At 31.2% G+C, this 25,975-nt stretch overlaps 1 protein-coding gene and 2 pseudogenes across 1 annotated transcript; all 3 read left to right on the top strand.

The window, feature by feature from the left end:
• Positions 1-1,602: 1,602 nt before the first annotated feature.
• LOC142619471 (ethylene-responsive transcription factor RAP2-9-like) lies at positions 1,603-3,421 on the top strand (annotated as a pseudogene).
• Positions 3,422-11,625: 8,204 nt separating this feature from the next.
• Positions 11,626-12,687, top strand: LOC142621298 (ethylene-responsive transcription factor ERF020-like). The gene has a single exon (XM_075794618.1). The coding sequence runs from the start codon at positions 11,680-11,682 to the stop codon at positions 12,208-12,210; it is 531 nt and encodes a 176-aa protein (XP_075650733.1). The 5' UTR covers positions 11,626-11,679; the 3' UTR covers positions 12,211-12,687.
• Positions 12,688-17,734: 5,047 nt separating this feature from the next.
• LOC142619472 (uncharacterized) lies at positions 17,735-21,833 on the top strand (annotated as a pseudogene).
• Positions 21,834-25,975: the final 4,142 nt, after the last annotated feature.

Here is a 25,975-nt window from a genome sequence, read left to right on the forward strand (position 1 = left end):
CTGGTGTAAAATAATTTCCTGAAATCCTTTTCAGGCGAAACAAACACGCCTTAGATTACAATCTATTCTCTTAATTTTTACTTCAATAGTGAAATTATTTATCAAGGCTTAATTTTATCTTCATCTTATTAAAACAAGTCAATTTAGCCTATTCGTCCAAATCTGTAAGCAAATGAAACTCAATTTTAACAAGGTAAGTAGTACTCATCAAACGACAAGATCTATTTACATGGAGCATCTTGTGAATATTTTTAATTTATTTTTAACACAAAAAAAATATATTTAAACATTGTTACCAATAAAGTTGAATAAAGAAAGAAGAATAAGATTAGCTCATTTAGACAAATTGAAAACCTAAATTGACAAAATTAAACCTTACAAACTAATTTGACAATTACAGTAAAAGTAAAAAAGAAAGAAGAACCAAATTGAATTTTGACCCCAAAAAAAAAAAAATGTAACATACTCGTATGAATTTATTATAGGAAAGTTTTGAGGGCATTAGTTAACAATCCATTTTAGGAAAGTTTTGATACCATTTTTATGGGAAATGAAAAAAATTGTCAAAACATTAATTGTTTTTTTCATTTCCCATAAAAACTTTCTTTAAAATGATTATTAACCAATGCCCTAAGAGCATTCGTTAGCATTTTCCTTTATTATATTATTATTAACCAATGCCCTAAGAGCATTCGTTATAGCATTCGTTAGCATTTCCCTTTATTATGAATTTATATTTTTTTTTGTAATATACATATACTGCAAAAATAAATATGGCATGTACCAAAAGTACGGGAAACTATACAGTACTCTGGTGGACAACGTCATTTGTCCAACATTCCACTAAAAGACTCTCACTTATTTAAAATTGCTGAGTCAGTAATTAATTCTTGTTTTTAAATTTTTTTTAACTCAACAATTTTAAACAGGTGTGAGATTTTTAGTGGAATGATGGACCACGTCACTTATCCATTATATAAACCTTATAATTTCTCCAAAAGTTCCTAGAATCCGAGTCTTCGTGGTGGGGTTTTTAATTTGTGGCTATAAATGTTGCAACACATTTGGCCGCCTAAACCACACCAAACCCTTTCCTTCTGCAATTTATAAATCAAATGTCAAATTAATGGCCCGTTTGGAACACACTTCAAAACATATATTTTTAGTTTTTAAATAATATTACATGTATTTTCATATACTTTTTTACTCACATGTATTTTTAAAAAAACTGAAAATTATTATTTAAACACATGTATTAAACGGATCCTAAATATTCCAACTGTATTTTTGTATTTGTATTTTCTACTGTACACGTCATCTTCAGCTTGGAATGAGTATCAATACGACCATAAAAAAGTTCACCGACCCCAGTTTTTTTAAATGAAAAGAGCCTCCCCAACCCCTACTTTACTTTTGACCCTTGAAAATTTTGACCCTCGCTACCTCTGACTTTTTTTTTTTTTTTATCTCAACCTATATAAAGCATAAACACTTCCTCACTCTATTTTTCTGAAAAGCTTTCTTAACTAGCTTGCACATGCACACACAAATTGCAATCTTATTCCAATTTTTTTTTCTCTCTCACTAATTATTTTAGTCAGAATGAGTTGTAGCTCAGAAGAGAATGGTGCATGCACGTCTCAGAAGAAATACAAGGGGATTCGTCAAAGGAAATGGGGCAAGTGGGTGTGTCTGAAATTCGAGTCCCAAGCGCGCAAGAGAGGCTTTGGCTTGGTTCTTACTCAACACCAGAGGCTGCAGCTATGGCTCGTGATGTAGCTTTTTTATTGTCTTCACAAGCCATTAACTTTGGAAAAGCTTAACTTTCCATCAATGTTACCTTCTTGTAGTTTGAGGACTGACTTGTCTCCAAGGTCAGTGCAAAAGGCAGCATCGGATGCTGGCATGGCTATTGATGCCTAGTTGATCACAGACAGGTAGCCGGAAAGTAATGAAAGGAAGGAGTTTGATGATGGTCATGGTCTTAGTGGTGGTGGTCATGGTTTGGAGACTGGGTTTCAGGAAAATGGGGGAGACAATAATTATTGGACGACTTCATGGCAAGGAAGTGAGTTTAAGGTAGAAGAGGGTTTATTATTTGCAATAAATGAAAATAAGGTAATTAACTCCCATAAAGAAGTGAAATGTTAAAGGATGCCACGAGGGCGTTGGTTTAATTTATAAACTATTTTAAACAACTTTTTATGTGAAAAAAAAAATTAATTGTTTTGACAATTTTTTATATTTTTTATGAAAGTAATGTCAAAATTTTTTAAAAATAGTTTGTTAACAATTATTCTAAGGGCACCTTTTAATAGGATCCTAAAGATAAGGAAGAAATTAAATAAGATAATTAAAATATAAGCAAAATTTAGGTGTAGTATATTAGGTTCTTAATTAATTAAATTCAAACACATGATTGCATTAAGTATTAACTAATAAAACACAAATAGTGTTATTAATTTTTTTTATTTTTAGAAACATAGTGTTATTAAATTCAAGACCAATTAATTCAAACAATGAGGTGTTAATTGGAGATTTTCATACACTTTTATTTTTTTATTGTAAAATATTGTTAGAGTATAAAATGTAGGATCCGTGCATCATACAGGTTGCTATATATAATAGGGTGCAGTTTGTGTCTAGTGGCCAGTTTCACTCGGCACACTAGAATATGGACACATGTCCAAAATTCTAACATATCCAATGGAACTAACCATTGGACACAAGCTCAACCCTATATAATATATGTTTTATTTTAGGAAACCGAAAGTTGAACTCAAATCATTTTTCCTTTTTTTCTCTTAAAAAAAAATCCATTTTCTTTTATCGCAATAAATGGAAGGTTGAAACTCTAGTCGATTTGGTAGCTGCCAACGTCCCCAAATTGGTCACTGAGAAAAAAATAAGTTGGCTTAATAATAATAATAATAAAAAACTTTATCCATTTGACCATATTTTTGTCGGTGGGAATAGTGGAATTTATGTTCAACGAAGCTTTTTTTTTCATACGGTGATTCTCCGTATGTTATGACTTATGATTAGTAAACGGACTATGATGATTGATGATCAAGCACGTAATTAATGAGTCCAATAAATTTCTAATTCTGTAAATTAATATATATATATATATATATATATATATATATATATATATAGTACATATGAGTAAAAAAAAAAAGGCTGATTGTGTTTTCCTTTTTCCTTTTATTGAAAGGATGGCTGTATAGTTTGTCCAACAACTGATAGCACATTTGATCTCCGAACTGGAGCAATGAAGGAATGGTATCCAAAAGATCCTGTGCTGCAAGCCACTAAAATCACGGTATTATTTTGTTCAGAAAGTATGTGCTACAAGCCTACAAGTCGTTTAGTGGAGGAAAATATCCGAAAATATGTGCGACAGCCGACAAGTCGTTAGTGGAAAGAAAAGGAAAAAGAGGAAAAGAAACATTGGTACTTTTTAAAGTCATTTCTCATCTTACACCAAAATGATAAAATGTGAAAAGATATGTCCTACATGTTGTGGTTATATCATATGGATGCCCTCTCATATTTTTTATTCTTTTACTCTCTTAGCCCATGTGAAAAGTTCTATTTACCCTTTTCTTCTATATCGTTATTTTTTTTTTTTCTCTTTTTTTTTTCTTAAATATGATATGATTTGAACCTATAACTCCCGTTTTATGATAGCTCTTTTTTAACTAATAAAAAAAAGACCAATTAATTTAAGTGAAGCCTATATTTGATTTATAGTACATTCTTCAAGAAAAAAAAAACATTTTATCTCAACTAATAAAAAAAAGTATACATCATTAAAAAGTTAATCTTACTCTAACAAAAAAAAAATATTACCAAAGTTTCTTTTACAAAAATTTACTATATTTATGAAATGTTACATAGTGAAAATATGAGGTACTTTTTGTAACACTTACATTACATGGTGTAAACATGCTTATAAAACTCATCTTCATTATATTAAACATGATATAATATTTTGAGATGTATTTCTTCTTCTTCATTTTCCCCTCCTTTTTCTTTCTTTTAAAAAAATAAAACTTTGGAGCCCACTTACATCACCTTAATCATTCATAACCTCCTTTTCCAAAATTTTATTATATTAACCATGATATAATATTTTGAGATGTATTTCTTCTTCTTCTTCCCCCTCCTTTTTCTTTCTCTTAAAAAATAAAACTTTGGAGCCCACTCACATCACCTTAATCATTCATTATAACCTCCTTTTTCAAAATTTTCTTGTTTACAATAATTTATACATAATAAATGAATATAAGGTAATTAATTCCCATAAAAAAAATGAAATGTTAAAGGATGCCTTTAGGGCATTGGTTAATAAACTATCTTAAATAATTTTTTATGTAAAAAAAATACAATTAATTTTTTTGATAGTTTTTTATATTTTCTATGAAAATGGTGTCAAAATTTTCCTAAAATGGTTTGTTAACAATTATCTTAAGGGTACCCTTTAAGAGAACCCTAAAAATAAGGAAGAAATTGAATAAGATAATTAAAATATGAGCAAAATTTAGGTGTAGTATATTAGGTTTTTAATTTAATTCAAACACGTGATTGTATTAAGTATTAACTGTTAGGTTCTAAGTACTTAAGAACTAATGTATTAGAACTCTAATGTGTATTATTGGCAAACCATGATCAAAACAGGTGTTTAGTCTTGTTTTAGACTTGTTCAAAGTATGTCATTCATGTAAAATTGGAATTGAGTTAACTGCAGAAGTTACTGTGTAAATTTGTCTGGCTCTATCAATTGAGAATTAGACTCGACTGATCGAAAGTCGTGCAAATTGTTTTTATTTTTGCAGAATTTCCAACTCAACCCTAAGCCCATATGACGTGTAGGGTTTTATATTTTGCCATAGGTATAAAAGGCAAACCCTAGTCACGTTTTTTATGTTACTCATACTGTTGTTTGTGTGAATCTTTTGTGAGATCTAAGATGTTCTTGCCTTCACACAAGCTTAGGATCATCAAGAAGGAGATTTATTCAAGAGCTTGATGATTATTCAATTGCTGCCATAAGAGTTTAAAGATACACAAGCGGAAGTGCTTGTACTTGCTGGAGAATCCAAGAAATACGGAGTCTGTGGTCTCGGAGCTTGCACGTGGTCGTGTCAGTAAGTTTTCTACTGGTGGGTAGCAATAGAATGTTGGTGGTCTAAGTTGATATTATACAAATTTTGATTCTTTCAGAGTGGATTCAGTTTTACCTTGAGGATAGCTAGGTTAAATCTTCCCCAGGTTTTACCGGTTTGGTTTTCCTAGGTCATCATATCATTGTGTTCTTCATATTTCCGCTGCTTTGCATGATATGATTATATGATTGTGTTAACCTAGATCTGGAATTTGAACTAAGTAATAACTTGGCTGATTAGCTAGGTTAATGCAATTGTGCTTTTAAGGGGTTTTAAAAATTTTACATTAACTAATACAATAAAAAACAAATAGTGTTATTAATTTTTTTGTTTTGTTTTTTTTTTTGAGAAACATAGTGTTATTAAATTCAAGACCAATTAATTCAAATTAAACAATTAGGTGTATAAAGACACGTTTTGCACCTAAGCCCAAAAGAAGTAGGGGATAGGCCCAAAAAGCCCAATACAATGAATTTGTAGAGTGTGGGTTTGGAATTTAGGTTCTAATGAGCTTGTCTATTAATTTTCATGGGCCAAGATAACTAAGAAGTTAAGATGATACAAACTTATGTAAGGAAAATCGTCATCGGACTCAATCCAAGGAGGCTAATTCTTCTGTATATCTCTCTTAAAGATAGATTACAAATATTGTTCTGTGTTTCCTTTCCTTTTTTTTCTAATCTCTCTTTCTGAAGGTTTCCTCTGCCTTTTATACCATCCTTTCCCCCTCTCTCTATCCTTCACGTATGGATCATATTGTTAGTATGGATATTTGTCCTGTTAGCACTTTCCTGAAGCTTTTAGGAGTAGCTTTTAGGCTGCACACTGATGCACATGCATCGTTTCCTCATTAATGTGGCCAGAGAGTTAGCTACAGAGTATTCAATGCGGTGGTAGCAGCTTTCCTTTTAGATATTTCACAGTATTTCCTTGTCTTGTACTCTTACCATGTATATCCTTACCTACATGATCTCCTGGAAAGTTGCTTCTGGGTGGCAGACCACACCTCCCGACCTCAACTTTGCTCAGCCGAGGACGTATTCCTTCTCAGACCACCCTCTTGGACAATCCTGATAAGACTTCACCCCTTTACTTACCAATATGGATCCTTAAGAAGATATTATCCTGTATTCGAACTTAATGTCCTCGGGTTGGGCCTCTAACCCAATAGATACATAAATATGTACTCTTAGGCCTATCACCCCCACAATGTGCTAATTGGAGATTTTCATACACTGACCCAAACTATTATACCTATATTTTTTTAAGTAAAAAATATTGTTAGAGTATGAAATGTAGGACTTGTGCATTATACAAGCCGCTATATATAATAAGGTGCCGCTTGTGTTCAGTGGCCAATTCCATTAGATACGCTAGGATACAGACGCGTGTATGTATCTTAACATGTTTAGTGAACCTAATCACTGGACACAAGCCCAATCCTATAAAATATAGGTTCTATTTTAGGAAGTGAAAAGTTGACCTCAAATAATTTTTCCTTTTTTTTCTCTTAAAAAAATTCAATTTTCTTTAATCGCAATAAATAAAAGGTTGAAATTCTAGTCGTTTTGGTAGCTGCCATCGTCCACAAATTGGCCAAAGAGAAGGAAAAAAAAAAAAGTTGCCATAATAATAATAATATAATTTATCCATTTGACCATTTTTTTAATTGGTGGGAATAGTGGAAAACCTGCTCAAGCTTCTTTTTTTCATACAGTGATTCTCCGTATGTTTTGATTAGTCTACGGACTATGATGACCAAGCACGTGATTAATGAGTCCAATAAGTTTCTAATTAGGTAAATTAAAAAATAAAATAAAATACATGACCATATAAAAAAATTCATTGACTTCAGGGTGACTTCTTAGTTTACTTGAGAAATCTATGGATATGTTAATGAATTTGTAAATGCTCGTAGGTTTCACAAGTGGTTTTGGTGGATTGACAATTGACATGCAATTAATTTTTGAAAAATATATCCCCACATGTTTTATATATATATATATATATATATATATATATATATATATATATATATATATATATAAAGTGTAAAATTTTAATGGAATAAAGTCAATAAACCCCCAAAAAGTAAAAATAAAGAGAGAAGACAATTGAAATGTTGTGTCGAATTTGTGATTAGTTTTATTTCCGCAAATAAAAGATAGATTATATGATTATATAAAGTGTTAGTTTAGCAACAACTTATTTAACAATTTACAAATTATTTTCTCCTTAATGTGGATTAAAATATTCTAGTATTTGGAAAAAAAAGTGATGTATTTTTTTAACCCAAAAAAAAAAAAAAAAAAAAAAAATATATATATATATATATATATATATATATAGAGAGAGAGAGAGAGAGAGAGAGAGATATCGATATCGTAATCATAATTCTTTTGATTATTGTCGTTATGATTATTTTTAGCAAAAAAAAAAAAAAATCCTCGTTATGATTATTATTAATTTATTAGGCTGATAATAGTCCAAGGATCACGCTTATCAAAAATATTCAAATAAGACAAACCAAAAATTGCACCTTTTTACTCCAGGTAATGGCTTAAGTTTTCAACTTTGCCTTCTATAAAATGGACTGGTCAATTAGAAGTTAGACCTGTGAGCTGTGAGTTATTCATCGAGAAAGTACGTTCTTTTGGATTCAGGAAAGGCAACGCTGAAATTGTCCTCCTATTTACTGTTTACAGCTTTATAAAATAAAATTACTTTTGCTCAGTCAAAATGTCCTTCATTTTTTTTTTTTTTTAATCCTTATACGTTATAATGGTAACTTTCTATTTTCTAGAATTACTTATAATTGTGACTTCTTTTTTTTTTTTTTTTTGGAGAAATTAATTATAATGGTGACTGGGTAAGACGAAAGCACAAATGGATCAGGTGAGAAATTACTTGATACGATTTGTGCCATTCAAAGTTCAAAGAATATACGTACATAAGAAATAAATTACTTTTTTAAGAAGATTTTTTATTTGAGAAGAATTAAAAATTAAAAATTAAATCTCATAATCGGGTAAATTATTTGAAATTCAACAGTAAATATTAAGAAGTTAGGAAAAACAAGAAAGAAACATTCAAGATTATTTGAAAGTCAACCACAAATGTCAACTTAAGAAAGTTAGATATCTCTATTTTTTTTTCCATCCATCACAAACTGTATAGAATAGTAATGACAAAATGTATATAAAAATGTGCGAGTTAGGCCTCCAGGCGGCGCCAGCTTCAACGAGGAATGCCTTATCAAAAAAAAAAAGTGTGATAATTATTGATAGAATTACCTACCTTAAAATTTTTTAACTAGTTGCACGTTTTGGATGATGACTCCTTTTTACCATTTTCTATGACTTTTTACTATAATCCTCACCTGGTCCCTATATTAAGAAGTTAGGAAAAACAAGAAAGAAAAAATCAACAAGATTATTTGAAAATCAACCACAAATGTCAACTTAAGTAAGTTAGGAATCTCCCATAGGGATGTGTTTAGTTATGGGTTAATGTACTAATTACGTCTTTCCACTTAGTAGTTCAAAGTTTAATTAGATGCCCTAACATTGGATCAAAATCTTGAACTCTATGGCATACACAATTACACATGCAAAATTCGTATTTCTTTGTTTAATAATCACAACATTTTATTTATTTATTTTAACTTTGAAAAGTTAACTAACTCATGTATGCATGTTTTAGGCCAGACTCAAAATTTTCCAATGCACATTAGAATTTTCCTTTGACATTGTCATTATTATAACCACTTTCAAATTTTTTTCAATCCACTTTTAAACCATAGTAATATTTCTATATATTTGAATTCTTCCTTGTGATGCTTGAGCATAATTAGACTGCCCCTTAAAATTCATGCATTCGGCAATCATACTAATAGAATTTCAATAATATTTGTACCACACATTTTCATATACACATTTTATTATAACTATTTTATAAAGCAGATTACAATTAGCTATCTGTCACTGTTAGTTTATCACATAGACTTACAAATTTTTTTTGCATCAATCACAAATTGCATAGAATAGTAATGACAAAATGTATATAAAAATGTGTGACTTCAGGCGGCGCCAGCTTCAACGATGAATGCTTTATTAAAAAAGAAAAAGAAAAAAAGTGTGATAATTATTGATAGAATTTGCTACCCTAAAAATTCTTAACTAATTGCACGTTTTGGATGATGACTCATTTTTTACCATTGTCTATGACTTTTTACTATAGTCCTCACCTGGTCCCTATATATGATAAATCAAATGTCACCTTTTTTTTCCTGTTGGTTGAATTCTTTTAGAGGAGTGACTAGACTGAGTTCAAGATATATATATTTTTTTGACTGAAAAGATAGAAGAGTTCAAGGGACATTGACCTGCCACTTGTGTGTTATGACATCATTCCTGAGGTGTCAAAAATAGACATCTCCGACCATACAACAACGTTAAATTTAGATTATTAAAACCGACTAAAATACAATTAAATGTACATATTTAGTATTTTTATGTGTGATGTGATCGGTCGAGATCGGAAATTTTTTATTAAACGTGGGGTGATGAGCAGCACCTCTATAAATTAAATATTTACTATTATAATAAATTATAATAAAAAATTTTATAAAAAAAAAAATTTAGATTACAATTTATTCAATCTCTTAATTTTTACTTCAATTGTCAAATTATTTATTAAGGCTTAATTTTATCTTTATCTTATTAAAATGAATCAATTTAGCCTTTTCGTCCAAATCTGTAAGCAGGGACCGAACTATGTTTAGATTGAAGGGGCCATGTCCCCCACCCCACTTTTTAAAAAATTTTACTTTTGTATGCATCTAAATAAATTTTTTAAAATATGATCCCAAAATTGATATACTTGGCCATTCTTTCCAAAAAATTTACAGATTAACCCAAATAGAAAAAATATCTGACCTACCCTTTTGCCTAGTTGTCCCAAAAATAACCAAAAAAAAAAAAAAAAAAACTTCAAACAAACCAAAAAAAAAAAAAAAAACAATCAAACAAATCACAAATCTTAAAAAAAAAAAAAAAAAACCCCTTAAGGCAATATAGCAAATCAGACTCTTCCTTCTCTAATTTGACCTCTCTCTTCTCTTAAATGTCTCCTCAATCCTCTCTTTGCTCTTCTAAGATCTGTAGTGTGAGCCTGTGAGACAGATCTTTTACTAGTTTTTATTTGATAAATGCTAGTAATAGATAGTGTATTAGTGTGTGAACTTGTGGCTATGGTTTTCATCGAAAATAAAATAAAATTGTGTTGTGTTGTGTGAATGGTGAACTTGTGAATGCCAAATGGGTAGAGGAGGTTGTGGCACGTGTTAGCTATAGTGCTAGATAGAGTAATATATGTGTCAAATTTTGCTTCAAAAGAAGTAACTAATGATAAAAGCTGTACTCATCCACAAAAAGAAGAAGAAGAAGAAGTGTAAGGTATGTCAAAATAACACATGAAGAGTACTCATCTACTATTTATTTAATTAATTTTGAGATATTTCATTATTCTTTTTATATGATTTCTAGATAATGGAAACATCAACTATAATGTTTGATTTTTTGAAAGAAAATACAAATAAATTCGAAGTCATACTAATTTACTATTTTCTGAAAATCATCGAACAACATTTTGAAGAATCACTATTGATGAAATAAGTATTAGTTCATTGCAACATGATTATATATTTTTGTCCACAAATATGTGATTAAGATGTTAATAGACGGTACAAAATTCAATGAAATTATAGTAAGCTTCCCCCCCCTCCCAATTGCGAATCCTAGTTCTGACCCTGTCTGTAAGCAAATGAAACTCAATTTTAACAAGGTACATCGTACTCATCAAATGACACAAGATCTATTTACATGGAGCATCTTGTGAATATTTTTAATTTATTTTTAATAAGAAAAAAAATATTCAAACATTGTTACTAATAAAGTTGGACAAAGAAAGAAGAATAAGATTCATTTTGACAAATTGAAAAACTAAATTGACAAAATTAAACCTTACAAACTAATTCGACAATTACAATAAAAGTAAAAAAGAAAGAAGAACCAAATTGAATTTTGACCCCAAAAAAACAGACAGAAAGTATCATACTCGTATGAATTTATTATATTATTATTTGACCAGGTAGTATGAATGTATATTTTTTTGTAATATACATAAACGGCAAAAAAAAGTATGGCATGTATCAAAAGTTTCTAGAATCCGAGTCTTTTCGTGGGGTTTTTTGTTTGCGGCAATAAATGTTGCAACACGTTATAAGAGCCTCCCCACTTTTTATTTTTAAGAGCCTCCCCAACCTCTACTTTACTTCTGACCTTTGAAAATTTTGACCCTCACTACCTCTGACTTTTTTTTTTCTCAACCTATATAAACACTTCCTCACTCTATTTTTTTCAAAAGCTTTCTTAACTAGCTTGCACATACACACAATTGCAATCTTATTCAATTTTTTCTCTCTCTCTCACTAATTATTTTAGTCGGAATGAGTTGTAGCTCGGAAGAGAATGGTGCATGCACATCTCAGAAGAAATACAAGGGGGTTCGTCAAAGGAAATGGGGCAAGTGGGTGTCTGAAATTCGAGTCCCAGGCACACAAGAGAGACTCTGGCTTGGTTCTTATTCAACGCCAGAGGCTGCAGCTATGGCTCGTGATGTTGCCTTTTATTGTCTTCACAAGCCATCGACTTTGGAAAAGCTTAACTTTCCATCAATGTTACCTTCTTGTAGTTTGAGGACTGACTTGTCTCCAAGGTCAGTGCAAAAGGCAGCATCGGATGCTGGCATGGCTATTGATGCCCAGTTGATCACAGACAGGTTGCCGGAAAGTAATGAACGGGAGGTGTTTGATCATGGTCATGGTCATAGTGGTGGTGGTGGTGGTGGAGGTCATGGTTTGGAGGCTGGGTTTTGGGAAAATGGGGGAGACAATAATTATTATGGGATGACTTCATGGCAAGGAAGTGAGTTTAAGGAAGAAGAGGATTTGAGCATTTCCATTGAAGACTACCTTTAACTGGCTTGTAGTTTTTGGTTTTATGATTATCATATGTAGCTTTTGCTCGTATATAGGTAGGTATTAATTAATGGTTGAATCATAACTATTTACCCTTTTTTTTTCAGACTTGATAACTTATGATTGGAGTAAAAACACCAAAGTCGATAACAATCATAACTTATCATCTCATCTGTTCTGAAAAAGATTAAGAAAATTGTTATGTTTTTCATATCTTTTGATATGTAATGGGGGACAATGGTACTGTCATTATTCCCAAGTAGTTGATGATATATACACATTACTCCTCAGTGTTTTGGCTTCCTCTCCAGTTTCAACTTTCAAAGACATGGCTAGATTTAGAGATTGCTTTTGTTAAGCTTTCCTTGTTTGTAAGCCATGTATACTAATTAGAATTTTCTTTCTACCATTTTGTCATATGGGAAAGGTAGATATTCCTGGTTGATTTCTTATTAACAGCGGTTTTTAGTGCTTGCTTAGAACGGTCCTTCTCCTGCTCTTGCAGACCGTGTGAAAGAGAAATAATGAGTGGTTATTTTGAAGTTTGAGGTAATAGACCATGCTCGACTAGTCCCCCTCATCCACTAAGTAGACTAATCAGTATCAATTAGCCTTTTTGACAAAGCTAATGGACCAGCCAGGCTCTTGACTAAATAGCAACACGTACACGCAAAAATAATATGCATACAAAATTTTCATCACAAATTTCATAATTCTTGAAATGATTTCATAATTCTTGAAATAATTAATTGTGAGTGATGAAAAACACATAAATATTTATTTTTTACTTTCAATGTATATAGTACAGTTTTGCAAATTCGTTAACAGCGACTTTTAGGAAAAAAATGAAAAGAAAGAGACTTTTTTAGTCGTGCCTCTTAACGAATTGGACCCAATTGGTCACCTTCCATCCCATTTGTATGTATTACAAGCTTTCCACAAGTATTGAATACGGTAACTTGATAAATTGAAATGGTAATTCTACCTATACGACTATACCAATCACTTAAAAAATTATAATATGTATAATAAAAAATTGTGGCACTGAAGTATTATAATATGTATGCATAAAATATAATACTCTGTTAGTAATTGCTATTGGAGAGTTTTTTTTTTTTTTTTTTTTTTTTGTTTTGTTTAGGAATGAAAGAAATTTTTTTATCCAATGGAAATCTTTTTGTAATTAGACTCAGTCAATGCCCATTCTGACCTTCAAACCTTAGTGGCCCAAGCCCTAGGGCTAGACAAAGATGGCTCTAGGCTTAGGCCCTCCTACTCCCATTTTGTTGCTATTTAGAAATGGAAGGTTCGTAAAAGATAAACAAATCAATATCAAATTACACCGACATTTTAGAAGTTAAACTTAACAAAGATGTGTGCATATTTTGACATATGTTTTTTTGGAGGCCAAGTAATATTTTGAATGATCTCAAGAATATGGGACAATTTCCTTCACCATGGCTCTCTTATTTTGTTTTTCTTTCTCTTCCTTGCTGGGGTTTTGAAACTTTAAGAATATGTATTTTGAACCTTTGAACTCTTCCCTTTAACCCCCATTTTTCTCTCATCTGAATCTCTCATTTTCTGCTATGCCTTGTGTTCTTTTTATAGCAGACCTGGTTCGGTACCCCGGGCGAGGACGCCCTAGGTCTACTGAGTAAAACTATGTCTTCTGTGACCTGAAAATGTGCATTGGGCAAAGATTTAGCTTATTTAGGCAATTATAACTCAAAATGGGCATTTAACTTTAGTTACAGATGGAAGATTCCTTCTTGGAAAGTCAAAAGAGGAGGTGGGCTGCTCAATACAATGGATGATAGTTTTGGTTGAAAGTGACAATTGAGAGGAAAATGTGGGGAGGTGTCATGCATATGGGGGAACTGAACTTTCCATTGGTTCATGCATTCCAAGCAAATATATGAACCAAGGGAAAGTTTCAAGATCCTCCTTTCACCAAAAATCACTCCCCTACTGACCAAACCATTCCTCCCTTACTATCCACTCGAGATCCCACAGGCTTGGACCATGGGTTACAAAGATAATACCTGGTTTTTTGCTGGATTTTTAATGGTTTGATTTTTTCCTGAAAATTTGAACATGCATATGGCCTTGATATTGATTCTTCTTGCGGCATATCCTCTGGCCTAACCGAGATCCTTGCTGCATGTCCTCTGGTCTGCCCAAGATCTTTGCCCGAGATCTTCTGGCCGAGATCCTTGTCTAAGAACCCTTTTTTATTATTATTATTATTATTATTATTATTATTTCTTTCATTTTTCTTCTTTTTGGGATTTTGGGCCTTCATGGTCCTTCTTAGTTTCATGAATTGTGCCTTCTTTGTTAAGACTCATGGTCTTTCCTTACTTTTCATGGAATGAGATTTCTTGTGGAATTTTGGTCCTCAACAGGGTTTAGGTGGCATTGGGTTTGCTGAGTTGAGAAGAAAGAACCAAGGTTTGTTGGTTCATCTTGGTTCAAAGAAAGAGAAAGAGACAGAGAGGAGAAGAGAGAAAGAGATAATAAAAAAGGGATATTTAGGTGAAGTGGTATTTTTTTTTTTAAATTGAAGTGGTAAAAAAATATCATTGCAGTGATGGAGTGGTGGTGGCAGTGGCGGCGGTGAAAGAGTTGGTAGCAGCGGTGGTGGCGGTGGCATTGGCGATAGTGGCAGCGGTTGCTAGTGGTTGTGATTGTTATTTATTGTAGTGGATATATTATTTTATTATAATATTTATATTATTTTATTGTGTTGAAAACTAAAATAGTTCGACTGTTGCAGCATATTTTGTAAAGTGAGTAGGTAAAATAGATAAAGTAGCTTTTTGTGAAGCTAAAAATTAAGCTAAATTTTTAGCTCCACTGTTGTGGATGCTCTTAGAGGTACATAGCCCAATTAACAATGTTACATTAAGGATCCGTTTGGATACAGCTGAAAACTGAGAATACTATAGCAAAATAATTTTTAAATGTGTGAATAGTGCTGCAGGACTCATTTTTAATAATAAAAAAAAAGTGACTGAACAATGCGTGAACAGTAACTTTTGTCTCCTTAAAAGCCGAAACACTACCAAAAAAAAAAAAAAAAAAAGGCTGAAACACAATTTCACAAAACGTGGACGCGTTCAGCCTTATCCAAACATTACCTAATTATCTCACTTACCTATTAAATAAAGGTTCACACTATCTACTATTCAATTTTGCTAATCTAAAAGCCACACCATTCCCTTTATGGTAACAAACCAAATTGAGCAAGCTTAACCATATTGTCTTTATAAGTACAAAACCAAACCATCCTAATCTTCCATCAAACTCATTACCCCCAAGCAAAACATTTTTTTTTTCTTAAAGCCCTCTCATCATATAAAGGAGAAAAATGCACTATGTATCTGGTGTATATTTCCTCCTTCTCACATATAAATGAATCTCACATGTACATGGCCCACCTCATGTGAGAGGAGGAGTACATACACCAGATGCATGGTATACTTCTTCGATATAAAGGGGAAATGAGAAGAAAATGATAGATAGTAATATCCATAACCAAAAAAAATTTAATCTCATATAATCAGGTAAATTATTTGAAATCAACACCATAAATGGGACAGTTTTGCCTTGGTGGATCGGGTACATTTGGAGATTGAAGTGGGCGGAGGTGAGGTTGAGTGAAAGAAGAGAAGAAAAGGGAGAAAAATCACCAACGCAGAGGGGAAAACAGCGGCGTTGCTCTTCGGAGTGTGGGTGGACCTCGGACTAGTGTCTGCGTGTGGGGTGGAGCGACATCTCTCTCTCGTTGGTGCATGGGGTAGAGCTGAGGTGATATGAGTTTCAGACCGTGTGAGGAGTGTGTAGAAGTGTGTGAGCTCTCACCAAATCCGGAAATGCTTTGAAGGTAAAATAAGAACGGAAATGGTTTTACGGGTGAGAATGGTTATTTTACAGTCAATGGGTAAAACAATTTCCGTTTGGCCCAATTTTCTGTAGGTACCAAACACATAATCTGGTGTAAAATAATTTCCTGAAATCCTTTTCAGGCGAAACAAACACGCCTTAGATTACAATCTATTCTCTTAATTTTTACTTCAATAGTGAAATTATTTATTAAGGCTTAATTTTATCTTCATCTTATTAAAACAAGTCAATTTAGCCTATTCGTCCAAATCTGTAAGCAAATGAAACTCAATTTTAACAAGGTAAGTAGTACTCATCAAACGACAAGATCTATTTACATGGAGCATCTTGTGAATATTTTTAATTTATTTTTAACACAAAAAATATATATTTAAACATTGTTACCAATAAAGTTGGATAAAGAAAGAAGAATAAGATTAGCTCATTTAGACAAATTGAAAAACTAAATTGACAAAATTAAACCTTACAAACTAATTTGACAATTACAGTAAAAGTCAAAAAGAAAGAAGAACCAAATTGAATTTTGACCCCCCAAAAAAAAAAATGTAACATACTCGTTTGAATTTATTATAGGAAAGTTTTGAGGGCATTAGTTAACAATCCATTTTAGGAAAGTTTTGATACCATTTTTATGGGAAATGAAAAAAATTATCAAAATATTAATTTTTTTTTTCATTTCCCATAAAAACTTTCTTTAAAATGATTATTAACCAATGCCCTAAGAGCATTCGTTAGCATTTCCCTTTATTATGAATTTATATTTTTTTTGGTAATATACATATATTGCAAAAATAAATATGGCATGTACCAAAAGTACGGGAAACTATACAATCCTCTGGTGGACAACGTCATTTGTCCAACATTCTACTAAAAGACTCTCACTTATTTAAAATTGCTGAGTCAGTAATTAATTCTTGTTTTTAAATTTTTTTTAACTCAACAATTTTAAACAGGTGTGAGATTTTTAGTGGAATGATGGACCACGTCACTTATCCATTATATAAACCTTATAATTTCTCCAAAAGTGCCTAGAATCCGAGTCTTCGTGGTGGGGTTTTTAATTTGTGGCTATAAATGTTGCAACACATTTTGGCCGCCTAAACCACACCAAACCCTTTCCTTCTGCAATTTATAAATCAAACGTCAAATTAATGGCCCGTTTGGAACACACTTCCAAACATATATTTTTAGTTTTTAAATAATATTACATGTATTTTCATATACTTTTTTACTCGCATGTATTTCCAAAAAAACTGAAAATTATTATTTAAACACATGTATTAAACGGGTCCTAAATATTCCAGCTGTATTTTTGTATTTGTATTTTCTACTGTACACGTCATCTTCAACTTGGAATGAGTATCAATACGACCATAAAAAAGTCCACCAACCCCAGTTTTTTTAAATGAAAAGAGCCTCCCCAACCCCTACTTTACTTTTGACCCTTGAAAATTTTGACCCTCTCTACCTCTGACTTTTTTTTTTATCTCAACCTATATAAACACTTCCTCACTCTATTTTTCTGAAACGCTTTCTTAACTAGCTTGCACATACACACACAAATTGCAATCTTATTCCAATTTTTTTTTCTCTCTCACTAATTATTTTAGTCAGAATGAGTTGTAGCTCAGAAGAGAATGGTGCATGCACGTCTCAGAAGAAATACAAGGGGATTCGTCAAAGGAAATGGGGCAAGTGGGTGTGTCTGAAATTCGAGTCCCAGGCGCGCAAGAGAGGCTTTGGCTTGGTTCTTACTCAACACCAGAGGCTGCAGCTATGGCTCGTGATGTAGCTTTTTTATTGTCTTCACAAGCCATCAACTTTGGAAAAGCTTAACTTTCCATCAATGTTACCTTCTTGTAGTTTGAGTACTGACTTGTCTCCAAGGTCAGTGCAAAAGGCAGCATCGGATGCTGGCATGGCTATTGATGCCTAGTTGATCACAGACAGGTAGCCGGAAAGTAATGAAAGGAAGGAGTTTGATGATGGTCATGGTCTTAGTGGTGGTGGTCATGGTTTGGAGACTGGGTTTCAGGAAAATGGGGGAGACAATAATTATTGGACGACTTCATGGCAAGGAAGTGAGTTTAAGGTAGAAGAGGGTTTATTATTTGCAATAAATGAAAATAAGGTAATTAACTCCCATAAAGAAGTGAAATGTTAAAGGATGCCACGAGGGCGTTGGTTTAATTTATAAACTATTTTAAACAACTTTTTATGTGAAAAAAAAAATCAATTGTTTTGACAACTTTTTATATTTTTTATGAAAGTAATGTCAAAATTTTTTAAAAATAGTTTGTTAACAATTATTCTAAGGGCACCTTTTAATAGGATCCTAAAGATAAGGAAGAAATTAAATAAGATAATTAAAATATAAGCAAAATTTAGGTGTAGTATATTAGGTTCTTAATTAATTAAATTCAAACACATGATTGCATTAAGTATTAACTAATAAAACACAAATAGTGTTATTAATTTTTTTTATTTTTAGAAACATAGTGTTATTGAATTCAAGACCAATTAATTCAAACAATGAGGTGTTAATTGGAGATTTTCATACACTTTTATTTTTTTATTGTAAAATATTGTTAGAGTATAAAATGTAGGATCCGTGCATCATACAGGTTGCTATATATAATAGGGTGTGGTTTGTGTCTAGTGGCCAGTTTCACTCGGCACACTAGAATATGGACACATGTCCAAAATTCTAACATATCCAATGGAACTAACCATTGGACACAAGCTCAATCCTATATAATATATGTTTTATTTTAGGAAACCGAAAGTTGACCTCAAATCATTTTTCCTTTTTTTCTCTTAAAAAAAAATCCATTTTCTTTTATCGCAATAAATGGAAGGTTGAAACTCTAGTCGATTTGGTAGCTGCCAACGTCCACAAATTGGTCACTGAGAAAAAAATAAGTTGGCTTAATAATAATAATAAAAAAAAACTTTATCCATTTGACCATATTTTTGTCGGTGGGAATAGTGGAATTTATGTTCAACGAAGCTTTTTTTTTTCATACGGTGATTCTCCGTATGCTATGACTTATGATTAGTAAACGGACTATGATGATTGATGATTGATGATCAAGCACGTAATTAATGAGTCCAATAAATTTCTAATTCTGTAAATTAATATAGATATATATATATATATATATATATATATATATATATATATATATATATATATATATATATAGTACATATGAGTAAAAAAAAAAAAAAGGCTGATTGTGTTTTCCTTTTTCCTTTTATTGAAAGGATGGCTGTATAGTTTGTCCAACAACTGATAGCACATTTGATCTCCGAACTGGAGCAATGAAGGAATGGTATCCAAAAGATCCTGTGCTACAAGCCACTAAAATCACGGTATTATTTTGATCAGAAAGTATGTGCTACAAGCCTACAAGTCGTTTAGTGGAGGAAAATATCCGAAAATATGTGCGACAGCCGACAAGTCCTTAGTGGAGAGAAAAGGAAAAAGAGGAAAAGAAACATTGGTACTTTGTGAAGTCATTTCTCATCTCACACAAAAATGATAAAATGTCAAAAGACATGTCCTACATGTTGTGGTTATATCGTATGGATGCCCTCTCATATTTTTTCTTCTTTTACTCTCTTAGCCCATGTGAAAAGTTCTTTTTACCCTTTTATTCTATAAACATTTTATCAGTTTTTTTTTTCTTTCCTTCGTAAATATGATAAGATTTGAACTTATAACTTTCATTTTATGCTAGTTGTTTTTAACTAAAAAAAAAAAAAAGACCAATTAATTTTAGTGAAGCCTACATTTGATTTATTTTGCATACATCAAGAAAAAAAAAAAAAACCTTTTTATCTCAACTAATAAAAAAAAAGTATACATCGTTATCAAGTTTCTAACAAAAAATTTATTACTAAAGTTTCTATCTACAAAAATTTATTATATTTATAAAATATTACATAGTGAAAATATGTGGTACTCTTTGTAACACTTACGTTACATGGTGTAAACAAGCTTATAAAACTCATCTTTATTATATTAAGATCATCTCCAATAGATGCTCTATCTCTACTTTTTGGAGAAAAAAACTCACTATTCATGCTCCAACAGCATGTCTAAATCCAAAACTTTTTTCAAAATTTTTTTTGAAGTTGTTACTATAATTCTCTTAATCTAGAGTACACTGTAGCAACTTCAAACTATTATTTTATCTTAAAAAAATACCGGGTTGAATAAAAAAAAAAATTTCTTTCTCTTTCCTCCTCTCTTCTTTGTTCAATTGTTTCTCTCTCAAACGGTAACACAATCAAAACACAAACACAAATACAATCTAAAATCAGAATGGAAACAACGGATCAAGAACAGGGAAAAATACAAATTTAATTAGAACAACAAATCTAAAATCAAAACAAAAACAACAGATCAAGAGCATGAAAGCCTATCTAAGCTCCATTGTAACAACAAAGTGAATCAGAACAAGAAAAGTAGGAAGAAAAAAAAAAAAAAAAAAGATAGACGAAGACGATGTCGGCTATGTGTGTGTGAAGTGAGCTGAAGATGAAAGAAAATATAACCCAAAATATAAGTCAAAAGATCATGCTAGAGAGTGTTCTAGAATCAAGTAGAAATAGAAAAAGTAAAAAATGAGAGAGCTAGAGAATGAAAGAGAGAGTTTGGAATGTTCTTGAATGTGAGAGAGAAAAAGAAAATAAAAGAAGGGGTAGGGGATAGAGATAGGCTGGACACGTGTGTGGAGGAGAAAAACAAGAAAAAAGAAAAAGAAAAAAAGATATGGTCGAGAATGAATTGAAAGAAAGGAAAAATAATATAAAAAATAAAAAATCTTAATTGCGAAATGCTACCACAATATTTTCACAATAAATTTGAAGTAATAGATTGTTATTAGTTAATATTGGTGAGTAAAAAAATAATTTCAACGGTGAGTTTAAATTAGAACTAGTAATAACTTTCCACATAAGATTTTGATGTGATTCTTGTGAAAGTATTGTGAAAAATGTTATGAATATAATATTTTTCATTGAAAAATATAATTGTTGGGAATGAATATAGGAAGAATAAATGATGATAAAAAAAGAATAAAGAATGAATGAAGAAATAATATTTAAATGAGATAAAGAATGGGATAGAGAATTTGTTGGAAAGTGTAATTGAAAAAGTGGGTAGCTAAAAGGTAAAAGTCATTGTTCATTCTCCAAACAGTGCAAAAATTTGGAGAATCTACTGGAGATGCTTTAACCATGATATAATATTTTGAGATGTATTTCTTCTTCCTTTTCTTCTTCCCTGTAAGGACTAGATTTAGCGCTGAAGCCCAAATGATTGAAGGATCCAAACCGAAATAGCCCAACATAATGAATTTGTTAGAGAGTGGGCTCCTAAACTAGGCTTTCATGGATGATATAGCGTTTACCATGGGCCAAAGATAACAATGAGACTAGGAAAAATAGAATGCATTTCCTGAATTAAGAAGGATAATTCTCCTTGGATAGGTTTGATGAGGTTTTGTTCTTGAATATATCACCATCTGTCTTATATACAATTTCCTTTCTTTCGTGTTTCAGTATTTTTCTTTGCTGTTTTTCTCCGATCCCTTTCTCAGGGGGACCTTCTACCTTATGTAGGCCCTTTGTCCTTCCGTTTGTTGATCACACAAGCCACCACTCAAGTGCCAATCCCATCAACCACCTTCCCTGTACCTTTGTGAGATGTAGCAACCAAGGTAGCACTGTTCAAGGGTCTTCTCCACATAAATGCGGCCAGGAATACATTTAATTGGGTGGCAGCCTCCAGCTCTTCAATCACGTCAGTGCTAGACCACTTCTCAAAGCTCTTTCTGTACAGTAAGGCCTCCTCTGATGACGGGTTGATGACGCGACCATAGAATCTAAGGGCGCGGACTCCTCAGCACTGTGATTGCCCTCCTCGGCCATGCCATGACACATGGCGCGACGACTTTACTCGGAATTCTAGTACCCCACATTTCCCCTCCTTTTTCTTTCTCTTAAAAAAATAAAACTTTGGAGCACACTTACAGCACCTTAATCATTCAAAACCTCATTTTTCAAAATTTTATTATATTAACCATGATGTAATATTTTGAGATGTATTTCCCCCTCTTTTTTCTTTCTCTTAAAAAAATAAAACTTTGGAGCCCACTTACATCACCTTAATCATTCATAACCTCCATTTTCAAAATTTTATTATTTACAATAATTTATACATAATAAATGTGAATAAGGTAATTAACTCCCATAAAAAAACAATGAAATATTAAAGGATGCCCTGAGGGCATTGGTTTATAAACTATTTTAAACAACTTTTTATGTAAAAAAAAAAAAATAATAATAATTGTTTTGACAATTTTTTATGAAAGTGGTGTCAAAATTTTTCTAAAAAGGTTTGTTAACAATTATCCTTAGGGTACCCTTTAAGAGGACCCTAAAAATAAGAAAGAAATTAAATAAGATAATTAAAAATGAGCAAAATTTAGTAGGTTCTTAATTTAATTCAAACACATGATTGTACTCCTTACATCCCGCTTTGTTTGCCTTATTTGAAAAGTTAAACTTTTTAAGAGAACACCATTTATTGTCTTATCTGCCTTATAAAAATGTATAAGTTACCAAAACTACCCTTAAATAAATCTATTAGCTTTTTTAAAAAAGAGTTATTTTTAATGAGACAACTAAAAAGGTGTCCCAATTAGATTGATTTTAAAAAAATATATTAGTTAGTTTTCTTTTCAAATAGTTTTGAAAATAGGGGTATAATAGGAACATTAGTAAACTAATAACTTTTATTTTTAGAAACAGAAAAATATTTTTGGACATCCCAAAATGGAATAGAGGACAAACAAAATGGGACGGATGGAGTATTAAGTATTAACTAATAAAACACAAATAGTGTTATTAATTTTTTATTTTGTTTGTTTTTTGAGAAACATAGTGTTATTAAATTCAAGACCAATTAATTCAAATTAAACAATTAGGTGCTAATCGGAGATTTTCATACACTGACCTAAAGTATTGTACCTTTATTTTTTTTAATTAAAAAATATTTTTAGAGTATGAAATGTGAGGCCCGTGCATTACACGGGCTACTATATATAATAGGGTGTAGCTTGTGTCCAGTGGCCAGTTTCACTGGACATGCTAAGATATAGACACATGTCTGCATCTTAATGTGTTCAGTGAAACTAATCACTGGATATAAGCCCAACCCTATTTAATATAGGTTCTATTTTAGGAAGTGAAAAATCGACCTCAAATCATTTCGTTTTTTTCTCTTAAAAAAATTCAATTTTCTTTAATCACAATAAATGAAAGGTTGAAATTCTAGTCGATTTGGTAGCTGCCATCGTCCACAAATTGGTCAAAGAGAAAAAAAAAATTTCCATAATAATATAATTTTTCCATTTGACAATTTTTTTTCAATACAAGATTGAATTTCTACTCTAACCTAATCTAAGTGTATATGTGTATGAAGCTCCTTCCTGGAGACTTGAACCATAGCTCTTGTCCCTACACCCCACAAGAATTTATACTTGTAAAGTGGATCAAGGGGGAGCGGTGGTGACTTTTTTTTTTTATTGGTGGAAATAGTGGAACACATGCTCAAGTTTTTTTTTTTTCATGCAGTGTTTCTCCGTATGTTATGACTTATGATTAGTCTACGGACTATGATGATCAAGCACGTGATTAATGAGTCCAATAAGTTTCTAATTCTGTAAATTTAAAAATAAAATAAAATACATGACCATATAAAAAAATTCATTGACTTCAGGGTGACTTCTTAGTTTACCTGAGAAATCTATGGATATGATAATCAATTTGTAAATGCTCATAGTTTCCACAAGTGGTTTTGGTGGATTGACAATTGACATTCAATTACTTTTTGAAAAATATATCCCCACATGTTTTATATATATATATATATATATATATACAAAGAGCAAAATTTTAATGGAATAAAGTCAATAAACCCCCAAAAAGCAAAAATAAAGAGAGAAGACAATTGAAATGCTGTGTCAAATTTGTGATTAATTTTATTTCCACAAATAAAAGATAGATTATATGATTATATAAAGTGTTAGTTTAGCACCAACTTATTTAACAATTTACAAATTATTTTGTCCTTAATGTGGATTAAAATATTCTAGTATTTGGAAAAAAAAAAGTGATGTATTTTTTTAACCAAAAAAATATATATATATATTTATAGCGTAATCATAATTCTTTTGATTATTGTGGTTATGATTATTTTTAGCAAAAAATATCCTCGTTATTGATTATTATTAATTTATTAGGCTGAAAATAGTCCAAAGGATCACGCTTATCAAAAATATTCAAATAAGACAAACCAAAAATTGCACCTTTTTACTCTAGGTAATGGCTTAAGTTTTCAACTTTGCCTTCTATAGAATGGACTGGTCAATTAGAAGTTAGACCTGTGAACTGTGAGTTATTCATCGAGAAAGTACGGTCTTTTGGATTCAGGAAAGGCAACGCTGAAAATTGAAATTGTCCTCCTATTTACTGTTTACAGCCTTATAAAATAGACAAATTTTACTAATACGTGCCTTAAGAGCACACAATAATATATCATTTTAAGAAAAAAGTTATTACAAATTGAAAAAGTTGTCAAATTTTTTCAATTCTCAATAAATTTTTTTATAAAAAAAAATGACTTAATGTGTGCTGTTAAAGCACACGTTAACTAGACTCAAAATAAAATTATTTTTGCATAGTCAAAATGTCTTTTTTTTTTTTTTTTTTGAGAAATTAATTATAATGGTGACTTGGTAAGACGAAAGCACAAATGGATCAGGTGAGAAATTACTTGATACGATTTGTGCCATTCAAAGTTCAAAGAATATATGTACATAAGAAATAAATTACTTTTTTAAGAAGTTTTTTTTTTTAGAAGAATTAAAAATTAAAAATTAAATCTCATAATCGGTTAAATTATTTGAAAATCAACACTATAAATATTAAGAAGTTAGGAAAACTAAGAAAGAAACATTCAAGATTATTTGAAAGTCAACCACAAATGTCAACTTAAGAAAGTTAAATATCTTCATTTTTTTTTCCATCAATCATAAACTAATTACGTCTTTCCACTTAGCAGTTCAAAGTTTAATTAGGTGCCCTAACGTTGAATCAGAATCTTGAACTCTATGGCATACACAATTACACATGCTAAGTTTGTTTTTCCTTGTTTAATAATCACAACATTTTATTTATTTATTTATTTTAACTTTGAAAAGTTAACTAACTCATGCATGCATGTTTTAGGCTGGACTCAAAATTTTCCAATACACATTAGAATTTTCCTTTGACATTGTCATTATTATAACCACTTTCAAATTTCTTTCAATCCACCTTTAAACCATAGTCATATTTCTATATATTTGAATTCTTCCTTCTGATATTTGAGCATAATTAGACCACCCCTTAAAATTCATGCATTCAACAGTCATACTAATAGAATTTCAATAATATTTGTACCACACATTTTCATACACACATTTTATTATAACTGTTTTATAAAACAGATTACAATTAGCTATCTGTCACTATTAGTTTATCACAGAGACTTACATTTTTTTTTTTTTTTTTTGCATCAATCACAAACTGTATAGAATAGTAATGACAAAATGTATATAAGATTGTGCAAATTAGGGCCACCAGGCGGCGCCAGCTTCAACGAGGAATGCCTTATCAAAAAAAAAAAAAAAGTGTGATAATTATTGATAGAATTTGCCACCCTAACAAATTTTATCTAGTTGCACGTTTTGGATTCCTTTTTTACCATTTTCTATGACTTTTTACTATAATCCTCACCTGG

Source organism: Castanea sativa, chromosome 12 (assembly GCF_040712315.1).
Source record: "Castanea sativa cultivar Marrone di Chiusa Pesio chromosome 12, ASM4071231v1".
Taxonomy (NCBI): domain Eukaryota; kingdom Viridiplantae; phylum Streptophyta; class Magnoliopsida; order Fagales; family Fagaceae; genus Castanea; species Castanea sativa.

Coding starts and splice junctions, on each gene's coding strand:
- LOC142621298 (XM_075794618.1), top strand. CDS start 11,680: ATGAGTTGTAGCTCGGAAGAGAATGGTGCATGCACATCTCAGAAGAAA.